At 41.1% G+C, this 21,258-nt stretch overlaps 2 gene segments (V, D, J or C); both read left to right on the plus strand.

The window, feature by feature from the left end:
* The first annotated feature begins 1,496 nt into the window (after positions 1 to 1,496).
* Positions 1,497 to 2,164, plus strand: LOC124392846. The segment is given in 2 exon segments: positions 1,497 to 1,653; positions 1,757 to 2,164. Coding segments are annotated over 2 exon segments (408 nt in total).
* A 7,866-nt stretch (positions 2,165 to 10,030) lies between these two features.
* On the plus strand, positions 10,031 to 10,932 carry LOC124392844. The segment is given in 2 exon segments: positions 10,031 to 10,199; positions 10,303 to 10,932. Coding segments are annotated over 2 exon segments (414 nt in total).
* The last annotated feature ends 10,326 nt before the right edge of the window (positions 10,933 to 21,258 follow it).

The following is a 21,258-nucleotide window of genomic DNA, read 5'->3' on the forward strand; positions in this document are numbered from 1 at the left end:
TTTAAAGAGGAAATGAATTAGAAACTGAGAGCAGTTTACATAACTAGACGACTGAGTGATTCTGTTTCTCCCAGAATAGAGCAGAACTTTCACCAGATGTTCAACTTCCTTCAGCCAAACTCAGTGAAGCACAACACACAGCACTGAATCTCCAGCTAAACACACTCTCTCATCACACTGATAATGACTATTAACTCGAATAAAAGAACACACAATGTCCAAAATGAAGCTTTATTTCAGCAGAGCAAAACTACAGGAAGAGCAACAGGACAGTGAAGAGAGGAAAGACAGAAATGTCAGCTTTTCCCAGAGTTCTTTGCTGAGGGTCAGGGTGCTGCTGCGTGTGTAACCGTCCTTCTTGTGTTCTTCTGGGCTGGTCAGAACCCCGTCCTTCACCTCTGAGCCGTCCACTGTCCAGCTCACCAGCGCCCCCTGTGGAGAGTAGGCAGACAGCAGGCAGAGCAGCGAGGCCGATCTGTCAGACGGCTGCAGAGGAGGAGGAGCAGAGACACGGAGGGCTTCACCGTGGGACCGGCTGGAGACCACAAACACACAATAAACACACATTTACACACAGTTACACAACATTTACTCATTACTGCTTATTCACATTACTGCAGTTCAGTAGAACTTCTCAGCAGGAGAACATTTACTCATTACTGCTTATTCAGAGTTCAGACTGGAACCATTAATGTGTGTTCAGTAATCAGTGCAGTGATCCACACTGTTCTCACATCACTGCAGTTCAGTAGAAACATCTGGAAACTTCTATAAACTCTACCTATAAACATGAATACAGTTCCTAACTCTAAATGAACAGAGACACATGGGGGAACTACAAGTTAGAGCAGCTTTAGTGAAGAAACATCAGTCCATTTGGTTTAAAGTTCACTAAGAAACAAAGAGAACATGTGGAAGCCATCAGCTTTAACTCCACACCATAATCCATCTTCTATCTGATTTAGTCTTCACCCAGTTCTATTCAGTAACTGCACCCAATAGTCCCACTGTATTCCAACACTCAAACACTCAGTGACTTTATTCTGTAAATGTTCTGAACTCCAATAGAGACAAAACTGGAAACTCTGCAGCAGCACAAATGTGTTCCAGCAGCAGGAGAACATCTCCAAGTTCTTCATTACATCATGGAGCCATGAGAACTTCAATCAGCTTCATTCTGGTGTTTTTACTCAATGAAAATTCATCAATAGATGCTGAAATCAAGGTGAATTTCAACATCACAACTATCTGGATTTATTCTCACAGTTTTACCATCAAATTTAATCATTAAAATGAAAAACAAAAAGTTCAATCATTTGTAAGAATTTAAATAAAGAAACTTACTGATGATCAGTTTGGTTCCTCCACCGAAAGTGAGCCACAGTGATACATTCTAATGGAACTGTCGTACAAAAACCTCTGTTACAGTGCTACAGTGACCACACACACACACACACACACACACACACACACACACACACACACACACACACAGTTGTGGTATTTACATATGTGTGTGTGTGACTGCTGCACACACTTTAAGAGCTGTAGTGCTGATCAGAGTGTGTTCAGTCCTTTCAGAGCCACTGACACGCAGCACAATGATGATGGTACTGATTCTACTGCTGGGGACACTGGGACTCCTCGCTCACCGTGAGACTCTCTTTACTTTTATTATTCCTACAAATCATCACATCACTCTCACACTCATTACTACATTTGTTTCCATTATTCAACTCTGCATCCTTTTCTTTAGAGTCCTTTGGGGAAATCGTCCTGACTCAGTCTCCAGGATCTCAGACTGTTTCTCCAGGAGACACTGTTACTCTCAGCTGTACAACCAGTCAGAGTGTTTACAGTAACCTCGCCTGGTACCTGCAGAAACCTGAAGAAGCTCCTAAACTCCTGATCTATGCTGCAACTTCTCGTCAGTCTGGGATTCCAGATCGTTTCAGTGGCAGTGGATCTGGTACACAGTTTAGTCTAAAAATCTCTGGAGTTCAGTCTGAAGATGCAGGAGATTATTACTGTCAGCAGTACACCAGCACTCCGTACACACAGTGTTATAGCACCGTACAAAAACCTCCCTCAGCTGTAGAGGAAGTGCTCTGAGTCAGAAACACACACTGATCTGAGAACAGCTGCAGAACTGCTAAAGCTGCACTCCACTGAACATCATCAAACATCTTCAGCTTTAATAAATAATCATTCCAGTCCAATGATCAATAAAACACTCCACCCTACAGATACACACTCCATCACTGGAGATAAACATGAGAAGATGTGGAACAGTGTTAGATTTGTATAATGTCCAATCAAAACTTATTTCTAAGCACACAGAATGGCACAAATGTTCTTCAGTTTAATGAAGATAACAGACAAGTATATACACACTGCAAAAAACCTGAGCTAAAACTGTTCCTGATTGGGTATGAAGACATAATAACTGGAGATGTGTGAGTCCAGATAAAGACTTCCTGTATACATCACATACTCACATTGTAAAGACCCTATAGACACTGAACACAAACCATAGGAATGTGTTTAGAGAACCAGTGTGAGGCCCATCTTACCTCTAACACTTATACATTAGGAATTTGATATATTTGTGTTTATCTGTTTTTCCTTTATCCTGATTATCTACTGAACTAAAAGAGCAGACAGTCAGATCCTGTCAGAGCATCTGGTAATCAAAGAGTTAAAGCAAAACCTACATCAGTGACCATGTGTGAATCTGACTGTAACATTTATTACCAAAGCTGAGTTCATTTTCTCATTTAGCCCAAACCATGACATAATGACAAGATGAACTAAATCTTTTGGTCCAACTTTAAGATCAGAAGTTTATATTCATTAAAAGGTATAAATGGACATTTTGTGTAGCATGAAACACACGTGAAAACATCTTACCAACTTCATCAAATACAGAAAGGAAGCTCTGATTATTTCTCTGAAACCATTTGGAGAATATTAGGAATTAGTCCTGATGTTCAGGTCGGCATTGTTTCAAATGTGAGTAAAGACTGTTTTTCTTTTAGTGATGTGATGTGCTACAGTTTTAAGTCTAATTTTACATCTTATTAATTCCTACTAGCAAACAAACCAGAGACATAAACATATGCAATGTTGATATCCAGACAAGTTTCAGCCGATAAACATACAGACGAACTCGGTTCTCAATAGCACAATGAGAGAAATGAGTTTGGAGTAAATGATTATTATTTTTTAATGTGGCATCACAACTATTTTAATAAAACGAGATGATCAGAGACTGGGAGGACTCACAGGCCCCAATGGGTCTCTGCAATGGCTCCTATCAGCTGGACACACCACCATTCTGTGTGTGATATCTGTGTGTTTATCTAAGATTGCCCACTTCATGCCTTTTCCCAAACTACCTTCTGCACAGCTCCTGCTGTAGCATGTGTTACACCTCCATGGTTTCCTGAGAAAAATAGTATCTGATCGGGTATGCAAATCAATGTGAACTTCTGGAGAGAGTTCTGTCAGCTCTTAGGCTTCTCTTTCAGCCTTTCCTCTGGCTTCCACCTACAGATAAATGGCTAGCTGGAGAAACTCAACTAGAAGATGGAGATGGGGCTCAACACCCTATGTGCCAAGGTCACTGCATCCTTGTCCTTCAAGCTGATCTGGGTGGAGAATACCTACAATATGCTACAGTCAGCAGCCACAAGTATAGGTGATGTATGTAACCCTAGTTCCCTGAGGAAATGACACGCTGCTTCTAAACGCTTTGGGAATGCGCCTGAGTGTTCACGCTCTTAAAAAATGTGTGTAATCAGTCAAAAACTGGACGCTGGCCATCACAAGTGACGACACGACCAGGAAGTATAAAATTCTCAAGGAGTGAGGCGAGCGCCAGCTTCTGTAAGGGAGAAGGAAGCGCTGCATGGACGCCGGCAGTGTGGCTTAGAGATGCAGTGTCTCATTCCCTCAGGGAACTAGGGTTATATATGTAACCTAGAGACGTTCCCTTTCAGGAACTCAAGCTGCCAGGCTGACCAGTCCCTGACTAGCGTGTATAAGCACAGCTAGGTCGAAGGACAGAGGGGCCAGAAGTGGCACTGCAGTGCATGTTGATCCGAGCAGTTGGTCAGACATTTTCCTTGGACCCGTCCTATGGCAGAATGTGTCCAGTGCATACCAGGCACAGCCAGTAAAATTTCTCCTGGTCTGGGGCCTGAGAAAAAGATGAATAGAATGCCTGTAACTTTACAGGTCGTAGGACAACCGAGGGCACCTTGGGGAGGTTCACTGTCCTGGGGTACAAAAGGCACTGGCCATACCTGGAGTAAAAAGCATGAAGGAGGGGGTCAGAGGACGGGCCTGTAAGTCTCCTATTCTCTTAAGAGATATATTGAGAGATATAAGAGATGCATCCAAGATGCTTTGGCCAAAGGCCCGAAGGGGGGGCTCAGAAAGAGCCCCCAAAATGACGGCCAGGCCCCATCCAGGCACTCTAGGTCACACCGGGGGCCTCAGCCTCCAGGTTCCATTAAGAAAACGCATCACAAGAGGATCTTTGCCCAGAGACTGCCCTGCTAAGGGCGCATGATACACCAAAATGGCGTATGAGTAGACTTTTAGGGTGGACGGAGCAAACCCTTTTGCACATTGTCCTTGAATAGGCAGTGGACTGAATCCTACTGGTGGTGATCGCACCATGAGCAGAACTGTTGCCATCTGGCGGCATACAACCTCATTATGAATGGATCTCTGGAGTGGATAATGCGGGCATAACCTTGGAGCTGGGGGTGGAAGGCGTACAGACGCAGCCTCTGCCACCCCTGATCCATGGCATCCAGCCCCAGTGGGGCTGAATGAGTAAGGGAGAACCAGAGGGGACAATCTCTTGAGACACAGATTCGCCTGGACTTTGCCAAATCTCTTCCAAATCTGCTTCACCATTAGGAGGTGGAGCCACCATTCCCCGGGTCTCAACCCCTGCCGCAACAGGGTGTTTGCTGCTTCATTCAACCAACCCAGGTTGTGAACTGCTCTCACTCAGAGGAGTTCCCCTGGGCCAAAATGCTGCCAGAATCTCTAGGCAATTGATGTCTCAAAGTAAATGGGGCCCTTCACATAGACTATGGGCGGAGTGACCACTCATGACCGCTCCCCACTCCATGAGGGTTGCATCCGTCTTTAGCATTACGCGACGACCTGGAACTCCCAACATGGGGCCCTAAGACAGGAACCCGGGATATGTCTAAACATCTAAGGCATGTAGGCATCGCCGCGTGATCTTGATCGTATGGAGGGCATTGCCCTTCCGTGAGAACCCATAGGTCCTGAGCCACCACTGAATGGGACTTACATACAGATGTCCAAGTGGGATAACAGTGGCGCAGCTATCATGAGCCTTGAGTCAGTATCTGGAACTGTCCTTCTCTGACCTTCCCGATGACCATATGGATGGCCACAATGTGGGCAGGGGAAAGCTGCGCACTCAAAGTAGTCGAATCCCATATGACGCCAAGGTAGAAGCACACTCTTCCCGGCATTTAGTCGAAACCCCAAAATCTTTATTTTAAATAAAATAAGCCTCAGAAGCCTCAGAGAGACCAGAGCTGCATCGAGACATTTTGTAAAGGTGTGAGGTGAGAGGGCATGGCCAAATGGAAGAACCGGATACTGGTAAGCTTCGGCCCCGAAAGCGAACGCCAGGAACTTTCTGTAAAAGGAAGGATGGATACATGGAAGTACACATCCTTTAGATCTACCGTGCCAAACCAGTCTTCTGATCTGATTTGAGAAACGACCCTTTTGAGGGTCAGCATCCTGAACCTAAGTCTCACGAGTAAGTGGTTCAGATGTGCAGGTCATGCACCAAATACTGCGATGCAACGTGCCCCTCCACGGCCGGAACCCCCAGAACTTCCTATGTCAATGCTCCGTCCAGCAGAGCTGGTGAACTGGCCGCCTGGGGCACCTCACACATTAAGATAATGCAGCAGATCAGCCTAAAATGCCTGCAGGACCACTATGGTGTGCAGGGACCCAACGGCTTGACCTGCCGAGGTAAAAGCCTTACCCAAGTGCGCCAACTTATTACGCTGGGTTTTCGTGAGTAATGTCGGGGTCTTGAGGGAGGAGGCCCTCTCGGGAGAGAGATAGCTCGCAAGCGTCTCTTCAACCCGTGGCATCACTCCATACCAGTGTACTTTCTGCCCATTACGTGAGAATACAGCATCAAAAAGGGGCTGAAGGGGCTTTGCCTATTACCATGACACCACAGGGTGCCGGTCTGGAAAGAAAGAGAGACCCCGACAAGGAGGTTGCGACCTGGTTTCAGAAAGCACTATTCCAAGAGGGACTTTCTGCTCATGAGCCAGCCAAGTTATGTAGCTTGGCTACAGTGCGAGTCACAACCCCCGAAAATGCTTACTGGCTTATTAATATTATTATGATGATTACGTAATTTATTTATTATTTATATATTTTTACCACAAGGAGTGAGAACACCCCCCTCGTGGAGGGCTCCCTGGGAGTGGAGAGATTGCATGTAAATTGCGGCACAATGAGCTTGGGGCAATATGCACAGATCATGCACAGATAATTCTTCTTTGTGAACAAACAGAAGCTAGCACTTGCCTCATTCCATGTGCATTTTTTTACTTCACCCTGACGGTGACGGCCAGCGTAACACTTTTGACTGATTACACACAATATTTCTGAGCGTGAACACTCAGGCGTGTTCCCAAAGCGTTTCGACGAGGCTTGAGATCCTGAAAGGGAACTATGGAACTGGCCTCCTTGGGCATTCAACAATATTACATCCAACAAGATAAAATGGTATCTCAATGGATAAGCTGTTGGACTTCTGATTGATAGGACATAAGTTTAAATTTCAGCTCCTCTATCTATCCATCTATCCATCTATCCATCTATCTATCTATCTATCTATCTATCTATCTATCTATCTATCTATCTACACTACCTACACTATCTACACTATCTACACTATATACAACTATGAGAGAAAAAATGAGAGAAAAAAATTCCGAAAATCACTTTGTCTGATTTTTAAACAATTTATTTGCAAATTATGTTGGTAAATAAGTATTTGATCAATAACAAAAGTTAATTTCAATACTTTGTTCTATACTGTTTGTTGCCAATGACAGAGATCAAACGTTTTCTGTGAGTCTCCACAAGGTTTTTACACACTGTTGCTGGTAGTTTGGCCCATTCCTCCATGCAGATCTCCTCTAGAGCAGTGATGTTTTGGGTCTGTCGCTGGGCAACACAGATTTTCAACTCCCTCCAAAGATGGGGTTGAGATCTGGAGAGATCTGGAGACTGGCTAGGCCACTCCAGGACCTTGAAATGCCACTCCTTTGTTGCCCGGGCAGTGTGTTCGGGATCATTGTCATGCTGAAAGACCCAGCCACGTTTCATCTCTAATGCCCTTGCTGATGGAAGGAGGTTTTAACTCAAAATCTCACGATACATGGCCCCATTCATTCTTTCCTTTACACAGATCAGTCGTCCTGGTCCCTTTGCAGAAAAACAGCCCCAAAGCAAGATGTTTCCACCCCCATGCTTCACAGTAGGTATGGTGTTCTTTGGATGCAAAGAACACCATGGAGCCCCAGATTAAAGAAGATTATCAGTGGTCTTGTAGGTCTTCAATTTTCTAATAATTGCTCCCACAGTTGATTTCTTCACACCAAGCTGCTTACCTACTGCAGATTCAGTCTTCCAGCCTGGTGCAGGTCTACAGTTTTGTTTCTGGTGTCCTTTGACAGCTCTTTGGTTTTGGCCATAGTGGAGTTTGGAGTCTGACTGTTTGAGGTTGTGGACAGGTGTCTTTTATACTGATAATGAGTTTAAACAGGTGCCATTATTACAGGTAACAAGTGGAGGACAAAGGAGCATCTTAAAGAAGAAGTTACAGGTCTGTGAGAGACAGAAATCTAGATTTTTTGTAGGTAAACAAATACTTATTTTCCACCATAATTTGCAAATAAATTCTTTAAAAATCAGACAATGTGATTTATCATCAGTGATTGTAACCCATGTTTTGATTTACTTCTACAGTTTTAAACTAAAACAAAACAATTAATGCTAATTCTTGCTGTTTCATGTATATATCTTTTGTCCACCATCTTGGTGCCATTGTGTTTTTTTTTCATGATTGTCAGCAGTCCAGTGATTAATTATTTCCATTCCACCAACAACTCGTACCATTCTTTTAACACACTACTTTAACTGGAGCAAAAAACCCAAAGGAGTGAAAGAATTGTCTTGATAATATTCTGTTATTTATTTTTAAGCTTTATTTGTTTAATTCAAGAATTTGTGACTTCACACGTGTAGCTATAAATTTCATAGATTAAAATTACTGTGAGATTAATAGATACTTAATTAAACAAAAGTATAGTTTTTCTGAAAACCAGTGTAGATTGTCAGATGTGTCAGGTTTAAAGAGGAAATGAATCAGAAACTGAGAGCAGTTTACATAACTAGACGACTGAGTGATTCTGTTTCTCCCAGAATAGAGCAGAACTTTCACCAGATGTTCAACTTCCTTCAGCCAAACTCAGTGAAGCACAACACACAGCACTGAATCTCCAGCTAAACACACTCTCTCATCACACTGATAATGACTATTAACTCGAATAAAAGAACACACAATGTCCAAAATGAAGCTTTATTTCAGCAGAGCAAAACTACAGGAAGAGCAACAGGACAGTGAAGAGAGGAAAGACAGAAATGTCAGCATTGTGTAGAATTGAAACTCGATTGTAGATGGATGTGTGAGCAGCTCAGTGTTCAGTTCTATCTTGGAGCTGTTGGTCTTAACACTGGCTCTTTCTGAACGTGAGCGGATGATGGACACCACCATGGGAGACGGTACAGACAAACTCCTCCCCCTTTTCCCAGAGTTCTTTGCTGAGGGTCAGGTGCTGCTGCGTGTGTAACCGTCCTTCTTGTGTTCTTCTGGGCTGGTCAGAACCCCGTCCTTCACCTCTGAGCCGTCCACCGTCCAGCTCACCAGCGCCCCCTGTGGAGAGTAGGCAGACAGCAGGCAGAGCAGCGAGGCCGATCTGTCAGACGGCTGCAGAGAGGAGGAGGAGCAGAGACACGGAGGGCTTCACCGTGGGACCGGCTGGAGACCACAAACACACAATAAACACACATTTACACACAGTTACACAACATTTACTCATTACTGCTTATTCACATTACTGCAGTTCAGTAGAACTTCTCAGCAGGAGAACATTTACTCATTACTGCTTATTCAGAGTTCAGACTGGAACCATTAATGTGTGTTCAGTAATCAGTGAAGTGATCCACACTGTTCTCACATCACTGCAGTTCAGTAGAAACATCTGGAAACTTCTATGACCTTCAGCAGCATCTATAAACTCTACCAATAGACATGAATACAGTTCCTAACTCTAAATGAACAGAGACACATGGGGGAACTACAAGTTAGGAGCAGCTTTAGTGAAGAAACATCAGTCCATTTGGTTTAAAGTTCACTAAGAAACAAAGAGAACATGTGGAAGCCATCAGCTTTAACTCCACACCATAATCCATCTTCTATCTGATTTAGTCTTCACACAGCAGGAGAACATCTCCAAGTTCTTCTTTACATCATGGATCCATGAGAACTTTATTCATCTTTATTCTGGTGTTTATTCTCAATAAAAAAAATAATCACTAGATGCTGAACTTATTTTAATAAGCAACAAATGTAATAAATGAATTTATTAATTAATGTATTTGAAGTTAAACATCACACTAAATATTTTAACAAACCTTTACACTTATCTGTTTTCAATCTGCCTAAAATTCATTCATTAATAAAAGGAATAACAAAAATAAATTCATTAATTTGCATGAATTAAAATAAATTAACTTACTCTTCAGGATCAGTTTGGTTCCTCCACCAAAAGTCCACCACAGTGATACATTCTAATGAAACCTTCATACACAAACCTCTGTTACACTACAGTGACCACACACACACACACACACACACACACACACACACACACACACACACAGTTGTGGTATTTACATATGTGTGTGTGTGACTGCTGCACACACTTTAAGAGCTGTAGTGCTGATCAGAGTGTGTTCAGTCCTTTCAGAGCCACTGACACGCAGCACAATGATGATGGTACTGATTCTACTGCTGGGGACACTGGGACTCCTCGCTCACCGTGAGACTCTCTTTACTTTTATTATTCCTACAAATCATCACATCACTCTCACACTCATTACTACATTTGTTTCCATTATTCAACTCTGCATCCTTTTCTTTAGAGTCCTTTGGGGAAATCGTCCTGACTCAGTCTCCAGGATCTCACACTGTTTCTCCAGGAGACACTGTTACTCTAAGCTGTACATCCAGCGAGTATGTAGGCAGTGACCTCCAGTGGTACCTGCAGAAATCTGGAGAAGCTCCTAAACTCTTGATCTATGCTGCAACTTCTCGTCAGTCTGGGGTTCCAGATCGTTTCAGTGCCACTGTTAGTGGTTCAAATAAACAATTTTCCTTAAAAATCTCTGGAGTTCAGTCTGAAGATGCAGGAGATTATTACTGTCAGCAGGATGAGAGCTTTCCGTACACACAGTGTTATAGCGCCGTACAAAAACCTCCCTCAGCTGTAGAGGAAGTGCTCTGAGTCAGAAACACACACTGATCTGAGAACAGCTGCAGAGCTGCTAAAGCTGCACTCCACTGAACATCATCAAACATCTTCAGCTTTAATAAATAATCATTCCAGTCCAATGATCAATAAAACACTCCACCCTGCAGATACACACTCCATCACTGGAGATAAACATTAGAAGATGTGGAACATTATACATTAGGAATTTGATATATTTGTGTTTATCTGTGTTTCCTTTATCCTGATTATCTACTGAACTAAAAGAGCAGACAGTCAGATCCTGTCAGAGCATCTGGTATTCAAAGACAAATAGATTTATAAAGGTTTCAGGTGCACAATCAAGTGACATGTTTCAGTGAGGTGCAGTGGCTGATGGGAAACGTAGCTCCACCCCATAATTCTGAGACTTTGACTTTTACAGAAGGTGAAGGTGTCCATCTTCACCAGTGTCCCTACGCCATGAGCTGCCCTGCTCTCCTCATGGACACTTTCAGGGTTTCCACACAATGGCACACTTTTCTAATGCAGTGTGAGCTGCTCTTGTGAAATAAAGTGCACTTTATCATACTTTTCTAAAAGTGCACTTATTGCACAAATAATATACTTCATAAGAACACAAGTATAAATTACCTGTAACATTTTACTGCTTCAATGCATTTAATTTGTAATTAATTTTAAATGTATCACAGATTAATTTTATATTTTATAATAATTTGAATTTCAATTTAATGCATTGCAAACGAATAAAAACCACAGTGCTTTGTCAATAAAACAAATTTTGGTAGTTAAAAGTACGATTACAACAATTTTATTGCAAAAGGTAAAATAAAATAAATAAATGTAAAAATAAACAAACCGATCAACTAAAACCTCGATTGAAATATTGTTAAATCAGAACTTTGTTAATTCTATGTCAGGAATCCCCCTGCCACGCCCCCTTCGGTGGCTGTCATTGACTGCGTGTGCTCCTGAGCTTCGCATTCATTGAACACACCTGAGACTCATTCACTCACTCATCACCTGCTCCTATATAAACCCCTCATTCACTCACTCATCACCTGCTCCTATATAAACCCCTCATTCACTCACTCATCACCTGCTCCTATATAAACCCCTCATTCACTCACTCATCACCTGCTCCTATATAAACCCCTCATTCACTCACTCATCACCTGCTCCTATATAAACCCCTCATTCACTCACTCATCACCTGCTCCTATATAAACCCCTCATTCACTCACTCATCACCTGCTCCTATATAAACCCCTCATTCACTCACTCATCACCTGCTCCTATATAAACCCCTCATTCACTCACTCATCACCTGCTCCTATATAAACCCCTCATTCACGCACACTCCTCGTCCGTTATTGTACGTATGTGTAGGTTCATGGCGGTTTGTTTCATCGCATGCATTTATTCCAGCTTCGTACCTTTACGTCTCGCACTCCTCACTCTCTCTCCACGGCCCGGATCACCCCGATCCTCCCGGCACTGTTTAAATCTCTGTTCACGCGTTTAGCACTACGTTTCACCCGTGACTGCTCAGCGCCGCACTTCCTCTCGCGCACCTCAGGATCACCTATTCACAAACTGCCTTCCACCGGTTCAGGACATTTACAAATTGTCCATTTTAACATCAGACAGAACTATTAACATTACCAACAACAAATAAAGAACTGCATGATCTTTTAACAAACTTCGCCTTCGGTAGTTCTCTTGAGTCTATTACATAAATATCAATTTATTCTCATCTCCTTTAACCACAGCACTTTCCTGAATTATTTTAGCATAGCTCTCATTCTTACACTTCTGCCTGAGCAATGGAGACTTGAGATGGAGTTGTCTCTTGAAAACGAGCAATCACAGCATCTGTGAACGCAAAAACAATAACATGTTATGATAATCAATATTATCTGATTTAAGATCCATTGGTTTCTCTAGAGCAGGAGTGGCCAACCCGCGGCTCGTGAGCCGCATGCGACTCTTTGCCTGGTTTCATGCGGCTCTTACGTTCATATCGGAGTTTGTGTTTTTTATGTGTGTGTTCGTTTCGCTTGAGTTCAATACGGTATTTTTAAGACATGCGCATTTGACGAAAAGACCGTATTGAACTCGAACAGTGCGTGTTCACTTCACTTATTGAAGCGGAGTGAACACACACACAAAAAAAAACGCAAACAAAGTCTGTGTTTTCTACCCTGAAACACGTGAAATCAAAGCATCGATCTGTTTTGACTGACACACATGTGAAAGAATTGCTTCGAGTGGCAACAGTGGAATACGAGGCAGATTTGAAGAGGATTGTTCAAGGCAAGGATGCCGAAAGTCCCACTAAGTAACATGCAGAGTAAAAGAAAAACGCTATTGTAAATTATTATATTTTGTTTGTGGACTTGGTTAAACAGAGAGTGTGTGTGTGTGTGTGTGTGTGTGTGTGTGTGTGTGTGTGTGTGTGTGTGTGTGTGTGTGAGACAGTGCACACAATGTTCACTAGTGAAAATTACTGTCCTGTGGTCTTAGAACTTTAGGAGTCAATTTCTGTCATTATGTTGGTGTGTGACAATTACAATAAATCTGGCTGAGCAGAGGTGTGTGTGTGTGTGTGTGTGTGTGTGTGTGTGTGTGTGTGTGTAAGAGGAAGGATGGGTGATGTTCATGTGCCCATGTGTATGATGTGGCTCTTTGCGGTAACACAGTAAAAAATGGCCCCCCCTGTTCTAGTATAAATAAAATAGCATACATTCGTAAAGTAAAGAGACGTGGTAACAATATATACAATATTTCTTTCAGATTTTCTGTAATTCATTAAACTTAAATTGTTCAAATAAACCTGTAATGTTCTGTGTTCAGTAGAGCAGCAATAGATGGGCCTCCATACACACAATATTTATGCAGAGTGTTGATATAGCATTACAAAATGCTGGATGAAAACACAAGAGCTTGAAAAAGTGCATTATTGTGCACATAAAATGTAATGAAGCTAAAACTAAATGTGAAGTTAACACATACCAATGAGTCCATTAACTTTGATGGAGTCTAGTGGTGTTTGTTGGTTTTTCTGCCAGTAAAACTTCATGTGGCCAAAGTTTCACATCCAGAAAAACGCTGTCATTATTGTTCTGGACAACCGATCAAACGTCCTTTTAGGATTACAGAATACAAATCAGAAGTGCATGTGTGTGTCAATGACACAAACAGTGACTTCATTAAATACTAACTAAATATACTTTTCAGGATACCACAATTAAGATAATCTGCAAGATAATGTTTAAGTATTAAAGGTTTGAAGGTCTCAATGAGCACAGTGGCCAATGGAAGAAGTTTGGAACCACTATGACTCCTAGTGTGAGCCACTGGGCCAAACTGAGCAATCGGGGGTTGGAGTTGACCAAGACCCGATATTCACTCTAAAATTACTCTAAACTCCAGCATTTCTCTGTGAAGAGAGGAGAACCTTCCAGAAAAACAACCATCTTTGCAGGAATCCACCAATCAGGTCTGTATAGTAGAGTGGCCATGACAGCCTGCCTGGAGTTTGCCAAAAGGCACCTAAAGGACTCTCAGACCATGAGAAACAAAGATTGAACTCTTTGGCCTGAATGGCAAGTGTCATGTCTAAGGGAAACCATGCTCCGCTCATCACCTGACCAATACCAGGTTTTTCAGAAGCAGAAACTGGGAGATTAGTCAAAAGTGAGGGAATAGAAAATGTAGAAATGTCCAGAGGCGTCCTTGATAAAAAAAAAAAAAATAAAACTGCTTCAGAGCGCTCTGGACCTCAGATTGTGTGACGGTTATTATTCCAAAATAATTATTATTAGAGCCAAAATAACAAAGTAGTGGCTGCAGCACAACTCTGAAATGTCCTCGATTGTCTCAGTCAGAACGCAGACTCTGTAGAAAAGCTCCAGGGTGCTATCACTTTAACAGCAGAATTGAAATCCTCATGCTTTGACATTGAGGCACATGCGGACATGGAGCATCTGGCGTGAGCCAATCAGCGTCTAGAACCTTTTTCCACGCGATCGCCCCCACCCTCACAGAGACTATAGTTCAATGGATCTAGAAGGGGAGGGGAGGGGGACGACACGCTAAAGTCGCAGTGGAATAATAAAGATCCCCAACAATTTAGATATATCCAGTTCATCCATCTGATCATTCTTTTGCACACGACTGTAATCAAGTGGGGACAATAAAAGGGTTATTCCCTGAAAGCAAGTAGGTCTTCATTCTGTCTCTTATTGGACTATAAAACAAACACTTCATCACACATGCCTTTCAATGCACTAGCAATTTCTTCATCAAGCTTTGTCTTGTTTTTGGGCACTGTGATCACCTGTCATCCTCGCTTTCTGTCTAAAGCTGTAAAAGAAAAGTGTCAGCATTTGCATATAGAAGTATTACTTTTATATTATTTATTTATTTCAATTCTTACATTTCTTAGTGGTTCCTGCATGGGAGACGATTCTGTATAAATACAGTAGCTGTTGCATCAGAGTCTGACTCAGCATTATCGAGTAGTGGAGCTGTTAGGATCAGGTCATTTTTGGTTTCTCAGGTCCTCCTTCAGAACATCAACCATGTGTGTGGCTGCCTGTTTTGTCAGAGTCTTAGCACAAAAAAAAACAGTCGAATGGTCAAGATTTTATTACAAGGTTTAAAGTTGAAGTTAAAGCGTATCCACAGCTTTTGTATTAAAAATTGATAATGATGCTTAGTACAAAATATTACATCTGTCATCGTGAGGGAACTCTGTGATATATGTCTCAAAGTCAGCTGCTGGTTTGTAAAATATAAATCCACATTGAAAAATAAAATAATAAGTTTAATTACAGATCTTGATGAGTCTTTCTTATGTGCTTGCTTTGGTTTAGTAGTTGAATCCATCAGGTGAAGTGTCTGAACTGTAATAAAAAAGTGCTGAGGTTAATATTTAGCAATTTCCAATTAACTGTAGGCACTAATCCACATTCCTTTACTGATTTCTTTGGATTATTTCGTAGGTTAGTGGCTTCCATGCATAAAGTTTTGAAGTGAACCTTATTAAGAAGCAGTTAAATAGTAGAATATATGTGTATCAGTAGTAAGTTTGTGGCTAACTTCCTAGTGGTTAGCTTAAAATTCTCAAAAGACTGAAATAGTAACATGTACATGATGCTACAAGGAACGATGTGGGACGGGGTGTATAAATACCGTGGAACCCGGTTATCTCGCCCTCGGTTATCTCGACAACCCTATTAAGTCGACGTTTTTGAAGTGGAACCGCCAAATTCTTTTTCTACGCATTTTTTATCAGTTATGTTGACTTTTATTTTATGTCGCCGAACCCTGATATCTCGAGCACAAGGGGGGAAAAATTTGCCATTTAACGTCGGTTATCTCGGTGCAGCCGCAGAAGAACTCGCGGAAGTGGCGGTAAAATCAAGGCTTACAGCTGCTCCAGGTGTTGTATTGTATACTGGTGAATCTCTGCTGTTAGTTAGTGCTAGTGTTCGTAGTGTTAGTAGGGGCGCGGTGCGGCTTTGGGAAGAAAAGAGCAGCCGTTGAGAGAGTGCCGGTGGGAAGACACGTACCGGGATACACATGCGCGATAACAACGACCGCCTTGAACCAACATATACCAACAATAACGGTGTGTGGAAGTTTAAATAGGAGCTGGTGATGATGATAAACGAGCACCATATGTGCGCGAATGAAGCCGGGAGCTTCAGAGAAAGCGGCCGAGAAAGCACCTGACACGCTGAAGGGGGCCGAAGGGGGCGTGGCAGGTGGATTCCTGACAGATAAACATGTACTGTATGTATTTTTATAGCATGCCTTCATCAAACAAATCGCGGCAACGCTGTTGTGTAAAAAAAACCCTTCAAAAACACGTGCATGCACATTCTTATTTATTAACGCACATCATGTACATAAGGAAATTTCAAGCACGTTAATATATTGCCGCCATTTTGATTTTCGTTTATCTCCATCATCGGTTACCTCGATGCTTTTTGGCGACCCCCTAGGACATCGACATAACCGGGTTCCACTGTATATACCTACATCACATTACAGCATTTAATTAACATTTCCTTTCCTCTGAGTCTTGCTCATTATATCAAAATGGTTTACTGGTTTGTGACAAGTTTCTGGAAATCGAGTTAAAATGATTTTTCGTAAATAAAGTGCAAGTTGTCACTTAACAGAAACCGAAAATGTGCTGACTTCTTTTATTTACATTTAACCAAGGGCGAGTAAACAGCGAAGGGCGAGGAGAATATCAAGGCTAAAGAAAATTTCCAAAGTATGGGTTAATTTTAAACTAAAACATAAAAAACACTGCATAGTGCGCTTACCCCTTTAAAAGTAACTATAAATAGATTTTAGAGTTTGATTTCTTTATTTAGATATTTGGATTTGGATTTTGCTGTAATACGGAAACTAAATGCACTTTAAAGTGCATTAAATTGCATAAGGAAGGAGGGGGTGACTCAGTGGTTAAGGACTTTGGATCAGAAGGTCACAAGTTTAAATCCCACCACCACCAAGCTGCCACTGTTGGACCCTTGAGCAAGACCCTTCACCCTCCCCTGCTCAGATGTAAGTCGCTCTGGATAAGGGCGTCTGCCAAATGGCGTAAATGTAAAAGGGTTTAGTTTTCACAGATATTCTTGTTTCCAATTTCAGTAAAATACATTTTTAACATTTTCTACAAAGGAAACAAATTAATTGTTCATTTGAACAGACGTCTTATTTTCTCTTGTATATTTAGTATTGCTCTTTAAGAGCGAAATATCTGCAGATCTATTTTGTTGTTGTTGATGATTTTTTATGTTCTATAATTGTCCTATTGTACTATTATTATTATTATTATTACTATTAGAAGGCTAAATGATTTTATTTGTTGTTAAAGGAGGAATATTGTTTAACTCTGATTAAAATCTCTTTAATATGTCACATTTCACATAGAAAAGCCTATAAAACAACCTTTCAGACACTTTCTGCACACAGTCAAAGTTACTCTCTCAGTCCTACTTATGCTTTTCTTCTTGTTTCATATTGTTATGCAATTAGTACAATGCTAATGTTAATAATTTGTAAATGCAATAACATTTTTTATACACATACACACAAACAAGTTATGAATTTACTTTATAAATGTAATAACGTGTTTTCATTTAAGTTTAAGGTAATAAATCAGTCCTTTAATGATGAGGCAAATCTTACCACATGTAGAAATACATATTTTTATATTTTTCATTGTCTTCAAATTATTGCGATATTATCTGTAATATCTGATATATCGCCCAGCCCTTTCCTAGATGCAGTTTTACAGAATGATTTTAAATGTAACATTTCACAGTTTCTATCTTTTGATATGTAATACATGTAAGAGTTTGGAATGAGTTCTTATTCATTGTCTTTACAAAATGAATTCATATCTTTTGTTTATTTTAGAGTAGTTCCATGTGTTAACAGAAACCACAGTTTACTATAAGGTACTGTCTTCTCCAGACAAATACAACCAGAGATAATCAGTCACACATATTGGATGAAGTGTAACCTCAGTGCCACAGAAGAGACACATGACTATATATTCTCACCATTATTGACATGCTGTAAAATCTTGAAGGGTTTGTAAATTGTTTGTACATTTCTGTACTTTTCCATATATACAATAATACAGACAGCGTTACTGAAGCATGCATGTAATGAGGGAAATTTCTCTCAGTCTGATGCTACCCAGGAACAGCCAGAGTCATGGAACAGCTGCACATCACATGTAATGGACATCATCAGCGCACAAGGGCACAAATTACATTTCAATGCATCCAAGCTGTGAAATACATATAAAAATCACAGTGGAGGAGTAGAGGCAGCAGATCAGAGGTATTGTGACATGATTGTGTTTTGTGTATGTTTTAAACTACGCTTGTGAGGCCATAATGTCTACAGTTATATAGCCAAGAATTATAATAAGCAATATTGGGAGGAGATTTTACTGGTCCTCAATAGCTGAAAAAGAGTTTTCTACATCAATCAAAACATATTTGTTTTTAGATCTAGTGTTTCGCATGTTTCTGTGATAAGTGCATTTAAGGTAGATTATCAAACAATTGTGTGTGTGTGTGTGTGTGTGTGTGTGTGTGTGTGTGTGTGTGTGTGTGTGTGTGTCATGCTTTGTGTGTCATACTTGTTTTTTTTTAATCTGATTATGCTTAGTATTCTGTATTTTTATTTCAATGCAAACCTACCACTTATTTTAGTTTTATTTGTTATTGATAAACTTTATCTTTAACTTGAACTTCACTGTGATGAGGCAACTTGTAGTCAATCTGATGCCACCTGGAGTCTCCCAGAGAGAGTTATAGAGTCTCAAAGAAGCACATCACAGGTCAACACTAATGATTGTAGAGTCGCTGTCAAAACAGATTCTCCACTCTTAATCTAAATTCTAAACTCTAAATTTAACATTTTAATCCAATTGCTGTACATATAAAGAAGCATGCTGAAGCATTATTCATGTAAACATGGAAAAATACCTGCCTAAAAATCACTGTACATGTTTTTATAGGAACCACATAACTGTAATGAGTTGCTGTATCCTGGATCTTCTCTTACCAAAGGCAAGAGGACCTTATGAATCTCTGTTTTACTGTGTGTCTGGTTGTAACTACTTGGGAACAAGAGAGAAAAGCCTGATGCATTGTGCTGTCTGTGATGCAGATGCTAATCTGAAAAATGGCTCTTTTTCCTACTATTGATCTTGTTATCACAGCCCAAAGACATTCTTCAAAATCTAAGTTTAACTTTGTCGAGGCACAGCTGAGAAAGATGTTCTGAGTGACACAGTGTGGAGCTGAATATAGAAAATTAAGAGAAAATTGCCAATTGGGTGAATGTAATATAAGTTTACTGTGGAATTTTGATGGAATTTCGATTTTCAGAAGCTCAAATTCCCAGGTGAGGCCCATTCAATGTCAGGTCATAGAACTGCAGACAAAGCACAGAAAAAAACAATATCTGTGTGCCAACCAAGAATGAAAAATCCGATGCCCTGTTCTGATGGGATGCCCCAGATGATGACTGGGAATCACCTCCCAATCACATTCCACCCAGCCCCAGTCACTGTTCAGGCCCACTGCCTGGACATCTAGAGGAAGGTACATAAAGTCATGTCTGGTGGGTTGCCTTGAATGGAGACTGTTCAATACCAATTGCATTCCCAGATTCTCCAATGGTGCCACAGCTTCCCTTGTTTCTACTTTTCTGCACACCTTATCACTCCTTTAAAAAATTTTCTGGTGGGCAACCATCAAAGAGGAAGCTTTTCTGATTGTGGCACTTTGTCCTATCTATGCAGACCACAAAAGCCCCAAGATCTCCCCAGCATGTCTGCTTCAACCGCTCCTGGGCCCCAGGCACCCATGGTCCTGCAGTGCACTTGTCTTTGGCCTCTTTCAGATGGACATCTCCATATAATAATTAAGACTCCAGCAGGGGGCAGATCAGTGTTCGGGACTCGGACACAGTCTCAGTGTTCAAGTCGAGGCTGAACACATATTTATTTAGTGGAGTCTTTAGTCAGTAGGTGTTTGTGAGGTAAAGGAGCAGATCTGGAGGGATCATGGATATGGAGTGTTTGGTGAACTGGGATATTTGGATGCTGTCGTCTCCTCACTCTCACACGTTCACTCAGGTTTGTTGATGGTGGTGTGGTGGGTCGTTTCTTATCCCAGAGATCCTCATGTCTGTGTTTCCTTCTGCTTCTGCCTTTTAGTTCTGCTGCTGTAGTGAGTCTTACCAGAGTCCAAACTGCACAGTCACATTAACTTTCATACACCAATAAGAACACAAAATAATCCATATCCTTCCTCTTTCTCGTCTCTCTCTCTTTCTCTTTCTCTCTCCCGGTCAAGTTAAACATGCTCCTGAGGTTCCAGTGATCCCTGTTCCTGCCCCATTTTCCTCTGCACCTTGGAACGGTTTCTCATCAATGCTTGGGTGGTTCCATGAAATTCTGGAGTAAGAAGAGGAGCTTTGAGGATGGATTTGGTCTGTAGTTAATATCAACAGTCTTCTACACTGACTCAAGACTACAGTTTGCTTCTGATCTCCATCACTGCACCTCAACATTGTTTATCTGTCACATTAATGAAAAGTAATAAAGATTTTAAAATAGCTAATTCAGTTGAGTAACAGCAACATGCATCCCATTGGTATACATGAGATCACAGACACCCATGATTAGGTAGTGTTGCTGTGACTGATAAGTGAAAAACACAGAAGAGACACTACACTATTGTTCAGGAGATCAAGTGATAAATAAATTCAGCTGTTTTTTATAACAATCCTGCATCTGCCATGTCTATGCTCTTCCTGCCTCTGCAGCTACAGAGCTTTACAGATATCAGGATCTACATTTAGATCCCAAAAGAACTCGGATACTCGGAAAAGAACGGGGATAAATAACCCGACAGCCAATATGCTCAGAGTAACAATTTTCAGTTAATAATCTAGCTTTTATTTTGTTCCAAATAATCTATAGAATTACCTTTAAAAGAGGATTCAAGTTTACCAAACTGCACATTTTAAACATTTACTTTATTTTTACAGCATC

This window comes from Silurus meridionalis, chromosome 10 (genome assembly GCF_014805685.1).
Source record: "Silurus meridionalis isolate SWU-2019-XX chromosome 10, ASM1480568v1, whole genome shotgun sequence".
Taxonomy (NCBI): Eukaryota; Metazoa; Chordata; class Actinopteri; order Siluriformes; family Siluridae; genus Silurus; species Silurus meridionalis.